Genomic DNA, 16,874 nt, shown 5'->3' on the forward strand with positions numbered 1-16,874 from the left:
CTATTTAATTCTCTAAACTCAAGCCACATTCAAAGCACAGAGGACCACTGACAGCAGCATCCACCAGGCAGCCAATGGCAGTGAGTAGGTTCACTCAGGTACCTCCTGCTGCTGCATTTCTGGAGATGGAGCAGTACAGTAAGAGAAGATGCTCCAGTCATAGGCATTTATTCCTTATGTATATTTTGATTTGTTTTTCTTTTTTATCATAAAATTATAACCTGTTCTTATATATAATTTTTATATTTCCTAGGAATCTAGTAATGATGAATGATGTTAATGTGCCATACTCTAAAAACTGAGAAAAATTAAGCGATAATCACTGAGACTTTTAGAGTAAGGTTAAGCTTTATATAGTTGAGAACAGTTGTATTATTTAGGATTTTCACCCCAAATATCCACTTTTTATGCTATTATACATGCATGCCTTATGAGTATGTGAACACAGATTTTAAATTTACACTTTATTTTTTTAATGCTGATCTCAACTCTATGAATTGTAACCAACAACGTAAGATAATACTGCCATAATGAGTATATTCATACGATAGATATTTATGCTGTAGCATTACCGCCTTTGAAGTCAAGAGGCACAGTCACTAGAACAATAGATAACAGGAGAAGAGGGACAAGTAGTTATAGAGGAGGTGCTGCCATCGGAACTTTGAATTTCGTTGGGTAAATTCTTCATAGTTCAGCATATATTTATCATATAATCCTGAAACTCCCCTTCGAGTTATTTATCCAAGAGATAGAAATGCAACCTTCCATGCAATGATTTGTATGCAAATCTTGTTACAAGCTTTATTCGTTTTAGTCTAAAGTTGGCCCCAACCCAAATGCCCCTCAAAAATGAATGGATAAACACATTGGAGTATATCCATATGGTGCCATAGTACTTAGCAATAACTATTGCTACACATGGTTCTCAAACACAGTAAGCTGTGGGAAGGAAGCTAGACTCAAAATAATATATTCCTGGACGAGTCAATCTACATGAAATTCAAAAAGAGACTAATCAAATCTAGATTAAGGGGGGGAAAGGACACTTGCTTGGGATATGGATTTTGGGGTCTCACTGGACAAGAAAAAAGGGAATATTTTGAACAGTGAGATACCTGTTCATTGAGGGTATGAGCATTCATGAAAAGACAGGTAAAACAGGAGCATTTTCTTGTATGAAAATGTAACCTCAAGAGTGAAGATTTTTCATTCATAGAAAAAAGGCACATTTAGTTAGCTAAAATTTTGTAATCAGTTTAGATTTTGAATGGTGGCATACTTTTCTAAATGTTTATGGAGCATTCCCAGAGCTCTTTTCTGTAGCATTTACAATTTTGTTCATTTGTAACTGTGTGCCAATTCTGCACCATCCCTAGCTTCATACCAAGCATCACGGACAAGAAGTGAAAGCGTGTCTTTTTCAAATTGTTATGAAATTAATATCTACTTAATTGGCCATTTGTTTTGCCTCATTTATAAGGACATATTTTCCACATTAATTTATAATGTGGGTCATTCTTTCATAAAATATCTCTTAAGTCACTAAAATGGAAAATACATTTTTAGCTACTGTAAGAGGAGCCCTGGTGGCGTACTGAGATATGTGTTGGGCTGCTATCTTCTAGGCTAGCTGTTCGAAACCATCAGCAGCTTTGTGAAAGAAAAGAGAGATGAGACTTTCTGTTGCCATAAAGATTTATAGTCTCAGAAACCTCCAGAGATAGTTCTCCTCTGTCCTTTATGGTCTCCATAAGTCCGAATCAAAGGGGTGGCCTGGGGTGACTTTACCAAAATAAGGTTGGCTGCTGCTGACCTCAGGACACTCATGGCTAGGAGGAACAGCATGTGCTGTTTTTGTTTTTTTTTAATTATTATTATTTGACTGAAATTAGTAGGCACCATGTGTCTGCTACATGAAGTCTTACTACATGGTAGTCCTGCCAGTAGGTTACTTACATGAAAAACATCACAAAGCATAGGATTTTAGGAGTATGGATACTGCAAGCAGGCATCCTGGTTTGTTGTGGGGACCAGCCCAAGGAGCTGCGGAGCAATTATAGGAAATAAAGAGACAGAAAGAGCAGGGACAAGGATTCACCTTTTCTGATGTCAGGATCAAGAGAGCGGATATATTTTCCAACAGGTTTATGTAGTCATAGGGTTTCCAATCCTCCAGCAGGCACATGCATAATAGGGTGGGCAGGTCCTAGAGTGCAGTTAGCAGCGTGAAGGTGGAGGTCCCTGAGATAGCTCAACTTTGGATGTCTCTGAGCTCTCTCCAGGAGAACAAACTATGATCAGTATCAGAAGGGAGTTGGCTACACGTTGGGTGGGACAGACAATGGAACCTGATTACTCTGAAAGACAGCCAGCATATAGCGAGCAGCCCGATGCAAGCAGGAGACATTTTTTATGGTAGCACCTTTCTGGGGGCTAGAGTGGGGGGATTTTCAGTCTGGAGCATGTATATTAGGAGTAAACTCTATCTCAGAATTGGGAGAGCCAACCTCCCACCAAAATTGGCCTTCCAAAGCCCGTGATTTTGTGCATGGAGCATTTGGCCACTTCCATTTCCACCCAGTCCCTCAGTATACCTCAGTTTGGAAATTCTTTCTCTGTTTACTCCTTGATTTTTACTAAGTGATATACATTTTTTGTGATTCCTTTTCTCAGCTCTAAAGCCTAATATAAATGAGTGTTTTATATAAGCATAGTGGAGCATTTATAACTCAATCCTCAGGAGCATTAGTCTATAATTTGAAGTTAATTTAAGGAACCTTGAAGGCTCCATTCTTAAATGCTCACCTGCCAACTGAAAGGTCAGTGATTCAAATCCACACAGGGACTTTGCTGAAAAGTGCCAGTGATCTGGAAGTCTGATTCTATAAAGGAAATCCTATAGGGCAGTTATTATACTCTGTCTTGTAGAATTGCTGTAAGTTGGAATCAACTTGAAGACAGACAACATCAGGAAAATCTAATATTTGTAAAACAATATACTTTAATAACAATCATATGAATGCATTTTGCCTAGGGGTTTTGTGATGTTTATCATCAGTAATCCATGTTAGGCCTACCATAGAACCAGACACAGAACATTTAAAAAGTGCTTACTGCTCTTATTACTAACATTTTTCAGATGTGAAAACGGAGTATTATAAATGTTCATTACACAGTAAAACCTTGCACTATCATACACAAAGGAAACGAGCTTTAGAAAATACCATCTCTAAAGCTCAGGCTTTTTCTCCAGTATCTTATAACATTTTTATTATACACAGAAAAACATTAGGACTCAACAGCCTATCAACAAAACGTACCATAAATTCCTGATGTAGCAACGATTATAGCCAGAGGTCAGACCTGCACCTCTTGTCTCTCAGTGTGCTGTAGTACGGGGGCTTGTGTGTTGCCGTGATGTTGGTGGCTAAACCACCTAGAGGCGTTTGCAGCAGCGCTTCCAGACGAACAAACTACGAAGAAGGAATAAGCAAAATGCTAGCCGACCTCAGTTGGGGGAGGGGACCATTGATAAACAAAGGAAGAGGGATGTGTTTATTCTGTAAACGTATATTAATCTAGAGATGAAAATTGACAGACTGGGGAATGTGGTAGTTAATATCGTTCCATTGCTTCAATATATCATTATGTCTCCTGTAGCCAAGCGGATCCCCAAACAGGAAAGACAGACTTCAGACTTAACTTACTCTTCCTGCGCTTGTTTGTCCTGCTCTGCCTGCCATTCCGACTGAAAACAACTCGTCTTTTCGCTTGGCTAGCAAAGCAGTGTCCTTGGGAACCCAGGGCTCCAACCATGCTAAGCTATGGATGCAATAAGTTACTCCTTTAGTTTTAGAACAAGTCTTTTAATCACAGGCTAAGGAGACACTATATCAATACATCATTTTACATCAATACAACTATTTATTAGTCTTTCAATGACTGTGTGGAAAAAGTGTTAAAACTGGAATTGTCATTGATCTACTTATTAACTTTTCCCTTTATATCGTAACAATTCCAGTGGACGCACGGTTCTGTCAGTATAGGAATGCAAGCAATAAGAAGACTAGATCTAAGCACAAATTAGGATGAACTCAATACAAGGAAATATAAGTGTGTGCATTTTGTTTAGCTATATTTCTGTTAAACCTTTTCCTTTTATTTTATAAAATTTACATAGAACTTTGAAATTAGTAGCTCAGATTTCTGTCCCCAGTACTGAAAAATTCTCAGTAAGACTGAATATAAAGGGCACTTTTGGGCTAATCACTTTCCACCCAAGGTTAACTACTCCCAGAAAAAATAAAAACAAATCAAATTCTGTGTAGTTAGTCGAGGGTGTACAAGGGCCATGCGTGACAAAGGAGACACCGAAGAGGACTGAAAAATGTTGACACTCTTAGAGTAAAAGGGTGGAAAGACTTTACCCAGGGCTCTGTGGCTGAAGTAATATATTTACTCGTCCCATGGCTAATTTGACAGGAATTCTAAGCAAGAAGGGTCTTGAATGGTATTCCTTCATAATATACTTGCAAGTTCTAGTGATAATAATAGTGGTCAAGTTTAGATTAGATCAACAGTTGGTGTTTAATATTTTTCAATATAAGTAAAATAGGATTCCCATATTTGTTTTCTGAGTGGGAACAGAGCGTGTCACTGATGTCCTGTGACTGGTTCTGGAGCTTTTCCAAAGGAATTACAAGAGCTTGTGGGACCTGCTTGCAAATGTGGGCTCCACTGACATGAGTGGGTCTCACTCCATAGTTAGCAAAGGTTAGTATAATATAGCTGAGAAACAGCTGTGGAGAAATCTCAATATGATAAAACATTTGGGGAACTAAAACATGTAGGAAATAAATTATGCTAAACCTATTCACTATAATTACTTTTTTATATATATGATGAAATATTTATTTCTAATTACATATAAATGAAATTTTGTCTTGAAGATGAAGTAGCATAGGTAACAGTCTTTTTTTAAAATCATTTTATTAGGGGCTCATACAACTCTTATCACGATCCATACATGCATCAATTGTGTAAAGCACATTTGTACATTCATTGCCCTCATCATTCTCAAAACATTTGCTCTCCACTTAAGCCCCTGGCATCAGCTCCTCATTTTTCCCCTCCCTTCCCGCTCCGCCCTCCCTCATGAACCATTGATAATTTATAAATTATTATTTTGTCATATCTTGCCCTGTCCGATGTCTCCCTTCACCCAATATTCTTTTGTCCGTCCCCCAGGGAGGAGGTCACATATAGTTCCTTGTAATCGGTTCCCTCTTTCCTATCCACTCTCCCTCTCCCCTCCCAGTATGGCCACTCACACCACTGGTGGGATCATCTGCCCTGGATTCCCTGTGTTTCCAGTTCCTATCTGTACCAGTGTACATCCTCTGGTCTAGCCAGACTTGCCATGTAGAATTGGGATCATGACAGTGGGGGAGGAGGAAGCATTTAGGAACTAGAGGAAAGTTCTATTTTTCATTGTTGCTACACTGCACCTCCCTGAGACGATTACTTTTTATTTTCTAAAAAAAACGTACTTCTGAGAGTGTGTCTTCTAGTTTTTCACATGAGAAGCTTTAAATGTTAAGAACTTGCAGCTAAATTTGGGAGCTGGGAACTACGTTTATGAAATGTGAAAATATTCTACCCATATATATGGGCTTTTTTAAAATGCAGTTGTACCTAGCAAGAGGACATTTTTCCACAGTAGGATGTGCGGCATTGTTGATTTGGAGGCATTTCTTAATTCTGCCAGTTTCTCTACAATCTTCAATTTTAGGAATAATATAAATTAAAATATGAGTCTTCATGGACTCGATAGCAGATAGCAGTGCGAATGGTTTCGTTTGGAGTCCATTTTGGAAAAAAACTATGGTTAGTAATAAAAAACACATGTTACCCAAAATATTTCAGGCACAATATAATCAAAAGTGTCATTATAAGATTTGTTTTTCTTAATAAATATGAACATGCAAAAGAGGAAGAGTTAGTGAATGTGCATACAAGTTGCACTAAGTCGTAATTTAATTCTATTACATTATACTCTTTGTTATTTTACACGCGACATGAAGAAATAGATTTCTACATTTGTTTCTATTACCAAAAATTCATACATTACAACTTATAATTTGGGAAATGTCAAAATACCAGAGGTAAAACAACATTTTCCTACTCTACAAGCTATAGAAACTAGTTCTGTTTGCATACAACTTTAAATAAATAATTTTGTACACACTTAAAGTTTATGTACAGAAACAGATTAACACGTACTCCTTCAGTAGATTCTATCATGCACCATTCTCATTTAAGCGAGTGACTGATGATTCGGGACACTTTCTTTGCTATCTACTCAGTTTGCTGCCCTTGTTAGGTGTCAGCCGGGGGGATCCGCCACCCGGTGACCCTGTGCACAACAGACTGTTCTCACAATTGCTCCTGCGGCTGAGCCGTTGCAGCCACTGTGTCTGTCAGTCAGCTCATTGAGGACCTTCCTGGTTTTCGATGCCCCTCGGCTTTACCACGCATGAGGTCCTTCCCCCGGACTTGTTTCTCCTGACAGTATGTGCAAAGTATGCGAGACAAATTGTTGCCATTCCTTCCTCTAAGGAGCACTCTGGCCAGACTTCTTCCGAGACAGATTGGTTTGTTCTTTCAGCAGACAGACTCTGGTCCTCTCAGTACTCTTCTTCAGTGCCACAGTGGTTAAACCTGTGTCTTCTGAAATGTTAGATTGTAACTAAAATTAAGTAACATGGGTCAAAGGTGAAGGCATATCCAAAAGGTATTTCTACTCATACTAGTTCACCCATGCTTGTGTCTATTCCAAACAATGTTTAGACATGTTTATGAGATCAGTGAATTTCTGTAGACAAGTTCTGTTAGTAATATACTTATCTGACTCTCATTATATCCAATCAAAGCAGTGGCTTCAAGGGAAAACCTGAGCCTATTAAATTTAATGGAGAGAAGTCAGCTCAGGAAGTGACTGTTTTCTGAGATTACATATGAGTAATTTTGATACATTTTTTTAAAAGACACATGATGAACGTAGTGATTAGGAAGCTTGAAGAAAATTGACAACTCCATTGTTGAGTAATGAAGGGCCGTTCTCTGAGAACTCTATTGGAACCCTGATCTCATTGACCTGAAAGTCCTGATTTTCTGAGAACTCTATTGGAACCCTGATCTCATTGACCTGAAAGTCCTGATTTTCTGAGAACTCTATTGGAACCCTGATCTCATTGACCTGAAAGTCCTGATTTTCTGAGAACTCTATTGGAACCCTGATCTCATTGACCTGAAAGTCCTGATTTTCTGAGAACTCTATTGGATCCCTGATCTCATTGACCTGAAAGTCCTGATTTTGCCTCTTCAGGCTTCCTTTTGGGTCCCCAGATTGAAAGAACATCCCAAAGGAAAACTGCTTGAATCGCTCAAGAAGGCCACTGTTGCCATTTTCAAGTGATGCCAGTCATGTGCTCAGAACACTTCTGAGAGCATATCGCTAGATGGAAACACTGCCCTCAGAAGTGGATAAACCTCAGTGGAGAATACATACAGAAGAAATAGCTTCACATTTTGACATTTATGTTTTATAAAGAGCGCCATGATTTTGTTGCACTCCTTTTTTACTTACTTTTGTACACGCTTACATATACATCAGTCACATCGCATGTTTGTGTGCATATGTGTCTGTGGGTTGGGTTGTGCTCACTGTGAGTTATAGAATATGCATAGATATATAGGCTGTTAAAGCAATTCTCTCATATATATTCTATTACTTGTATTTAATTACATAGGTAAAAGATTATTTTCAACCCAGACAGTTTATTTCATGACCCGCTAATGAAGTGTAACAAACAATTGGGATAACATTGGCTTAGGGGATTTCCACATAATCACATTGGCAAAATACAAATGGTCTTCCCACTACCACTATCTATCATAGCATTGGACTCACCTAATGCTGACACGGCAGTGTGTAACTTAAGCTACCCATAGATCAACCTGCAGACATAATAGTGAAATGGCTCTTACCCTTCAATTACAAGGAATCATATGCATCACAAGCAGCCATAATTAATTGCAATACTATAATATAACTATATATAGCATCATAGTATCTAGAGGAAGACTGCTAAGCATTGGGTAGGTTGTGAAATTGAAGTAGCTCTGGTGGTACCACGGGGAAGTACTCGGCTGCTAACCAAGAGGTCATGCTTTGAACCTATGGGTCATCCCTGGAGGAAGGTGTGGCCCATCCGCTTCACAGGATGTCTACTCTGCCCTGTAAGGCTCCTCTGAGCAGAGCCAACCTGACTGCATGAAGTTTGCTGTGCGTAAAAGCTTCAAATTGTGTTATTGTTTGAGGAAATTGATATTATCTGAATCTTACTGTGTGAAAGTATGCTCATGCTAAACCTAGTAAACAACGACACAAAGTGTGATGAGCGTGGGCTTGCCTTGGTAGTGTTCTAAAGGTAGTATCAAGACTTAGAATTCTCTAAAATATATGGGTTGGTTTAAATAAAAGGTGTAGAACAGTGGAGAGGGATGGTATCTTCTCTGTAAGAAAGTGGAGAAAATACGGATATGTACATCTATGTTTTATTTGCAAGTACAATCACTGAAAGTATAAACAAAAAACATATATGCATGGGACCAGTAAGCTAGAGATATGGTTAAGAATGAACTCATCTGAAAATATATTTTCACAGAATTTTCATTTTGGTTATTTCATAAAGGTTTTTCATATTCATAAAGTCAAACGAGAAGGCATATAGCACACATACCGGAAAAAGCAAATAATATGCTTGTTCTAAGGTTTTAAGGACTAAGATTTTCGTGTAAGCTATAAATATAAATCAAGGGAGAAAATATTAATCCCTGTAATATTAAATCGGGACATTGTAGTTCAAAGATAGAATTTTGGTGTTTAATTCCAGCCAATACACTTCCTATGCAGCCACCATATGGAGGTTTTTGTGTGGTCATGATGCTGAATCAATTTCAGGGGAACTTCAGGCCAAAACAGACTAGAAGATGGGCCTAGTGAACTCTTTCCAGTGAACAGGCAGTGAAAAGCCTGGCACTCACAGTGGCCTGACCTCTAACCATGGTGGCATGATATAGGAATGCACACACGTTATTCCATTGGGAGGACAGATTTGAGAGCAACTCACAGTAACGACAAAGCAATGTTAAGTTGGATTTGAAAATGTCAGCATGAACGCTTTTATTTCTAAAAATATATTCAGGTATCTATTGCTTCAGATCAGTAATCCATTCCTCCAAGCACTAAATGCTTTTCTACTTCCATTTCTTATTGTTTTAATTGGAAGCAATTATAATGCATTTTAGGTCAACTGGAAAATGTAGCCAATTTGCTGCAAAATAACTTAAGCATAGTCATGCCTGTAGAAAAGTACCAAGTATCAAAATAAAATCTAGGATGCTTAGAATATTGTTTTCATATAACCAAACAATTAACATGGTTACTAACACAAGTGATTTACATGTGGTTCCATGTACTATGTGAATGCTGTGGGAGAATAGCTACATGCATGACAAGGTGTAGAAAATTTTAAAAGTTAATAATAAAAATGAGTTGACAATTTATGAAATTAACTCAAGTTTGTCATCTTTACTAAAGGGCAAAAATGGGGAAAGGAAAGAAGGACGGAAGAGGGAGGGAGGGAAGAAAAGAAAGGGTACTATGAAATGTTTGCACTGCAACGAGCATGTGGAGAACATGTGCAGTTCTGGGTCCTTTGCTTCAGAAATAAGTTGACGAAGGTGCCTATATGAGTATAAAGATGCTTTCTGCATTGTAGTTATAAACGTAAAATGTTGGAAGCAACTTAAATAGCTACCAATAGGGAAATCATGAAAGTACATCCATTTAATAAAATCATCCAGTCACTGTTAATAACTCAGCCCAAATTCATTACTTGAGATATCAAGATGTCTGTAATACATTGTTTAATAGGAAAAGGCTAACTTGTAAAGTAATAGAAAAGACTTTTTCCAAGGCTGGAGTGATAGAGACTATAGCACATGAATGTGGTATTTATTTCCAGAGGGTACTTTCTTGTTTCATTGTATATATTCCTATTTTATAGGAGCATTACTGGTACTGCTGTTGGGTCAGTGCTAGATTGGTCACTGTAAAATATTTATAGTCTCAGAAATGTACAAAATGTTGCTATGAGTTGGAATTCACACAATGACAGTGAGTTTGTTTGGGGTTTTGGGGGGTTGGTTTTTTTATATATTATTTTGAACTTTGTTTAAAAGTGTATATTAATTTTGAAAGGGAAAACAATGATTCCATCTATATAATGGCTACCCTTTTGTTTCCATCTTTTCCAAAGGTGTCAGACAGTAAACAAGACTTGTCCTACAAATTACATCTGGAATAATCATATCTGCAGATGCCTGGCTCAGCAAGATCTTCTTTTGACCGCCATTTCTGGAGATGGTAAGTAGAATGCTCTTTTAAAGAAAAGATGTCAAGCCTCTATATTTTCATTAGTAAATGTTTATTATTAAAACTGCATATACAATGTTCATATCACCCTTCCTGGAACTAAGAGACTGCAAAGCAGGACATTTTTAGCTACACATTGGTATTTCTTTGTAAGGGAACCTATGTATCTGTGCACACAAAACCTTAATCGAAAGCATAAAAGGGAAGAGGATTTCTGATATTTCATACTGAGGTAAACTGACGGTTCTGGCCGTGTTTGTCTAGAGTCTGCAGATGAAGTGCACGACGTCTGCGGCCCCAACAAGGAGCTAGAGGAGGAGACGTGTCAATGTGTCTGTAAAGGAGGACTCCGGCCGTCGAGCTGCGGGCCCCACAAGGAACTAGACAGGAACTCGTGCCAGTGTGTCTGTAAAAACAAACTTTCCCCCAGCTCCTGTGGGGCCAACAGAGAATTTGATGAAAACACATGCCAGTGTATATGTAAAAAAACGTGCCCAAGGAATCAACCCCTAAACCCTGGGAAATGTGCCTGTGAATGTACAGAAAATCCACAAAAATGCCTCTCCAAAGGAAAGAAGTTTCATCATCAAACTTGCAGGTAAGAAAGCTTATATAGTATTCCATTCTCTTAAATCAAACACTTATCTGTCATGTTTTGTACTGTGGTGGCTGGCCTGTTGCTGTGATGCTGGAAGCTAAGCCACCAGTATTTCAAATATCAGCAGGGTCCCTCATAGTGGACAGGTTACAGAGGAGCTCCCAGACTTCGACAAAGTAGAAAAAAGACATGGAAGTTAGTTGGTAAAAAGAAAAAAAAAGGCCACTGAAAACTCGATGAATAGCAGTAGAGTATTGCCGAGTATAGCTACTGAAGGTGAGAGAGCCCTCTACTTGAAAGACATTCAAAATATGGCTGGGAAAGCATTGACGCCTTTGAGTAGAGTTGACCTTAATAACATGAATGCATTGAAACTGTCATGGCTGTCAGCATGACTCCAAATAAGAAGAAACACCTGCAAACAGCCATTAATAATTGGCACCTGGAATGTATGGACTAGGCATCTAGGAACAGCAGAAAGTGTTGAGCAATGAAAGGGAACACTTAAAGTGTGATTTCCTAGTCAGGAGGGAACGGAAGCAAGCTCTTATTTCACATTTTGATTCAGATGATCATGTGGTCTACAATGCTGGGGATAATAGATTGATGAGAATGGAGGTTTCACTTATTCTAATGAGGAGCCTTTCAAGATCGATCTTGAAGTACAACAGGGAGGTGCATTGGCATGGTGGGTTCAACATTGGCTGCTAACCACTGTCTAGGCTATTCAAACCCACCAGCCACTCTGTTGTTGGAAAGATATATAGTCTCAGAAACCCGAGGTAGCATTTCTGTAATGACCGATGAGATTACTATAGAATTGCTTTGAGTTGGTATTGAACAGGCAGCAGTGGATTGGGGTTTTTGTTGTTGTCATTCAGTACAGTACTCCCAGCTATAAGATGATATCCATTAGAATATGAGACAAGTTGATATGACTATTAGTTAAATTTGCATAACAACTGCTAAAGCCAGAATAAGGAAATTGATGATTTCTACCAACTTCTGCTGAAATGAATCACCATGCAATCAAGGTACATTGATAATTACTGATGATTGGGTTGCAAACATTGTAAAATAAAGAAAATTCATAGATACTCAAAAATATGGCCTTTGAGATACAAATGATGGTGGAAATCCTATGACAAAATTTTTTTAAATTAATGACATATATTTCAAATACCATTTTCAACATCAACTACTTTATATTGGAGCTTGCCAAATGGAATAAGGATAAGTCAAAGTATATTGCTACTGAATCATAGAAGCTTTTATTAACTAAATATCAAAAATTACAATGTGATTCTATTATTTCTCAACCTATTCACCATTTAGATATAGGCTCTTTTGTAGGTAATGTTTCTGTCATGCTAATCCTTCACCGAATAATTCTACACCCTTCAGTCTCCACAACATCCAAGAGCAATTTTGGCATCTGATTTTGGCATTTTCATGGTATTTAAATTGTGTTCCTTGTAAACATTCTTTGAGCTCGGGAACATAAAGGGAAACCTGACAGGACAAGATCAGAGCCCTAGGGTGGATGGGTAGTTTTCCCAATGGAAGTATCATAGAACATTCCTTGGTAATCTTGGAGAATGAGGAGATGCATTGTTATAATGGAAGAAATTCCTCAGGACAATTTTCTGGGCCTTTTACTCACCAATCTGCAGTTTTCAATTTTCTTAAAATGTGTTCATAATAAACCTTCATTATTGTTCATTGAGAAAGTCCGTCAAGGTTACACTTTTTTAATTCCCCCCAAAATAGTGTCTGTAACCTTCTGAGCTAACCTCTCTGCCATGAATTTAACCGGCCCAGCATACCTCCTTGGAAGCTACAGTTATAATTGGACTTTTTTTTTATTATTTTAAGATACCCTAATGAGAATGAGACAAGTGTCTTAAGAAAACTTGTCTGCAGCCATCCACTAAGCATACAAACCTGTTTAAACATGTTTCAGTCAACATAAACTCAGACGTGTATGAACTGGAGTCCTAGTAGCCATATGTTTCAACTTATTCTAATACACAGTCATTATATGGAACAGACTATGGAGTTCAATGTCATCGATCAGAATAAAGCCAGGAGCCAACCATGGAATTGACTGCCAATTGCTAGGATGTAAGTTCAAGTTGAAGCTGAAGAAAATGAATGCAAGCTCATGAGAGCCCCAATACATCTGAGTGGCTCCCACCTGAATTCAGTCTGTCTCACAAATACATTGGATGTGTTGTTCACTAATGAGCAAAGGCTAGACAAGTTGTGGGATAACATCAAGAACATCATGCATAAAGAAAGCCAAATTAAAATGGCAAGGTCAAGCAAGCCTTCAATGTATGTCAGAATAGACTAGGAAACTGTGCTACAGGGTAGAGGAGCTAAAACCTAGGCAATAAGTGATGAAGCAAAAGGGATGAACAGACAAGAAAACTCCGATGTGAAATGTGAAAAGAGCTGGAGTGGGAAACCAAAGGGGAGGAACACACTCAGCGCTTCTCAAGCTGAACGAACCGAAGAAAAAGTTCAAGCCTCGAGTTGCAGTAGTGAGATCTACAGGCAAATGTTCAGTGGTGCAGGAAGCATCAACAAGAGATAGGAAGAATACCGAGAGACACTTTACCTAAAAAGAATTGCTCAGTGTTCCAGCATTTCAGGATATAATATAAGATCAAGAACTGATGGTATTGACAAAGGAATTCCAAATCGCACTGAAACCCTAAGAACCTTAGGCCTAGTTCTCCTTACTCCTGGAGGGGTACTTGCTATATGTCAGAGCCAATTGGATAGCTGCCTTTCTTCTGTTTTCATATAAGGATCGTAAGTGTGTAAATACAGGTGTTGTGTTGTGTGCATGTGTATGTGGAACTAAAGGAGATAATTTATTTCTTTTGAAAAATATACACCTACTTCCCATTTTTTCTTAATATTTATTTGTGGTGGTCTGAATATATATTCTTCAATATACTGCTTTAATCAGCAATTTTTGTTGATCATTGAGAAATGTATTCCTGTTTATATCTTATAAATATGCATTTGCATTTAAAAGTATGACATTTTATTTTATACAAATATTTCATAGGTTAACTAAAGGGGTGCTTTTCCCCCCCTAAAGGTTCAAGAAGTAAAACTTCAAAACCAAAATTGTCATTTAAAAAAAATGCCCTATTGATTTCCACATGTCATGTCATCATACATTTTACCCTGTATACCCTTGTTAAGCATACTCTAAACGATTCTGCAAAATGTTCTCCAATCCAACAACATGGTGGCTGGTACTATTGCCCAACTGGTAAATTTGTTGTCCTTTCACCACTCCTAGAACCTGAAAAGACTGACAGGGAACCTCTGGTGAGTGTGTTCCCTCTCAGCCCCTTCCTCTAGGACACATTTATTTCATGTGGAGCCCAGGTGGAGAGGGGAGACTTGGCCCCATCATGCAGCCAGCAGCCAAGTGAAAAGACAAAACCAAGGGTGGGGTGCTCCCTGACGACCGCAGTCCTGCCAAAATGGCTGTTTAATCGCCTTGAAGTCTGGGTCCCACATCAGTCCAGATCCTTGTGAATTCTGCCATGCTTCTGTGATCACAGTAAAGCAGCACAGTACATATTCACTTTCATAATTTCTTTTTATGTTACTTTCATCCATAAGGCAGAGAGCACTTCAAAAGAACTAATGCTTACAATACTCCATCTTTCCATTTGTTACATCAGGAAACCAAGTTGTTATTTTAGGCCTGCTTCTTACTCTTAAATGTTGTGATTCTGTGCAGAAACTTTAGAAGTTTATAAAACTAAGAACAGTTTTATTATAATAAAATGAGTAATTTTGTTCTAGTTTGGCATTTAGACTAACACAAAAGTGCCTTTGTGCTGTAATGGATTAATTGCTTTGGCCTTTAATGGAAATGTGTTTCTCTTCTTGTTCTAGTTGTTATAGAAGACCGTGTCCAAACCGACTGACCCACTGTGATCCAGGGTTTTCATTCAGTGAAGAAGTATGTCGCTGTGTTCCTTCATACTGGAAAAGGCACATATGAACCCAGACAGTATTACTTTTCCGTTCATCATTTCCTAGCACGGAGAATTGTGTTGCCATTTTAGAACTGCCTATGAAGACAAAGACCTTTGTGGCAACAAAGACAAAACTTGTGTTTTCTGCACCGTGTGGATAACGCGACAGAAATGGACTGGCGTGTGCCTGTGAAAGACCCCTGTTAAGACTGGTGTTCTTCCAGTGACCAAACAGCCAAGGTTTTTCCCCTCATGTTTAGAAAAAAATAATAATTAATGACTATATAATTTATTTCCACTAAAAATATTGTTTCTGCATTCATTTTTATAGCAATAACAATTGATAAAGCTCACTGTGATCAATATTTTTATAGCATACAAAATGTCTAAAATAAAATGGAAATTGTATTATAAGCTGCTTTATAATCTATAGCGCTTTGCTATGACTGTCCATTACCACTTACAGAACAAACAAATACTCATCTCATGAAGCCATTGATGATCTATCCCCGACTTTTTCTTTTTTGGAACCAAATGACATATTTCCCTTGTCATGAAAAATATGGTCTTACAATAAGAAGTTTCGGAGGAAGCAACCAAACCCATTGTTGAAGAGTCAATTCCAAATCATTTACCCTAAAGGACAAAATAGAGCTGCTTCATGGGTTTCCAACACTGTGTATCTTAACTGCATGTATTTCTAGCGGGTTTGAACTGCTGACCTTTTGGTTATCAGCTAAATGCTTTAACCACTTTGCCACCAGAACTCCTTTTGAGAGAGAGACAGCACTGTGGTATGGCAGTGTGTTTAAACTTATCCTTTAAAATATTTAATGATTATAAATATTTTAGCACACAATATTTTTAATTCATAATCAATCAATACAGAACATATTACATGGTAAGATAATCCATCTGGACAGTTCTGTTATTATAAATTTTCTAGTTCACTGGAAGCAGTGCCACTCTGGCTTTATAGAAAGTCTTTCTGTATGTATTAGAAGGCTTTAAAATACTTTACTCAGAATCTTCTATATGCTCAACTTCTGACTAATTAAAATAATTTGAGCTGATGTGCTCCTACACAACACATTGAAAATAAGCTGGAAATAAAATTCAAATGCTCATATATATTAACAAACATCTCAGTCATATACTTGGGCACATGTTTCATTTCTTTTTTTTATAATTAAATCATTTTATTGGGGCTTGTACAACTCTTATCACAATCCACACATACATCCATTGTGTCAAGCATTTTTGTACATTGTTTCCCTTACTACTTGAGCCCTTGGTATCAGCTCCTCATTTTCCCCTCCCTCACCACTACCCCACATGAACCCTTGATAATTTATAAATTATTATTATTTTGTCATATCTTACACAGTCTGACGTTGCCCTTCATCCACTTCTCTGCTGTCTGTCCCCCAGGGAGGGGGTTATATGTAGATCCTTATACTCTGTTCCCCCTTTCTCCCTCACCACTCTCACCACTGGTCCTGAGGGTTTCATCCATCCTGGATTCCCTGTGTTTCCAGTTCCTATCTGTACTAGTGAACATCCTCCAGTCTAGCCAGATTTGTAAGGTAGAATTGGGATCATGATAGTCGGCGGGAGGAAGCATTCAAGAACTAGAGGAAAATTCTACCTTACATATCTGGCTAGACCGGAGGATGTACACTGGTACAGATAGGAACTGGAAACAGAGGGACTCCAGGACGGATAAACTTCTCAGGACCAATAATGAAAGTAGTGATAC

General features: G+C 38.1%; 1 protein-coding gene across 1 annotated transcript in view; it reads left to right on the forward strand.

Moving 5' to 3' along the window:
- The window catches only part of VEGFC (vascular endothelial growth factor C), a gene marked incomplete at its 5' end in the record, with an annotated part of 108,763 nt that extends 93,237 nt beyond the window's left edge, over positions 1-15,526 (forward strand). Inside the window, 3 exons of the mRNA XM_004696130.2 lie at positions 10,389-10,495; positions 10,769-11,102; positions 15,033-15,526. Of these exons, the coding sequence (XP_004696187.1) occupies positions 10,389-10,495; positions 10,769-11,102; positions 15,033-15,141 (550 nt within the window). The remainder of the gene's footprint in view (positions 1-10,388; positions 10,496-10,768; positions 11,103-15,032) is intronic.
- Positions 15,527-16,874: the final 1,348 nt, after the last annotated feature.

Source organism: Echinops telfairi, unplaced genomic scaffold, assembly GCF_000313985.2.
Source record: "Echinops telfairi isolate 266 unplaced genomic scaffold, ASM31398v2 ScPeMD7_9;HRSCAF=40, whole genome shotgun sequence".
Lineage (NCBI taxonomy): Eukaryota > Metazoa > Chordata > Mammalia > Afrosoricida > Tenrecidae > Echinops > Echinops telfairi.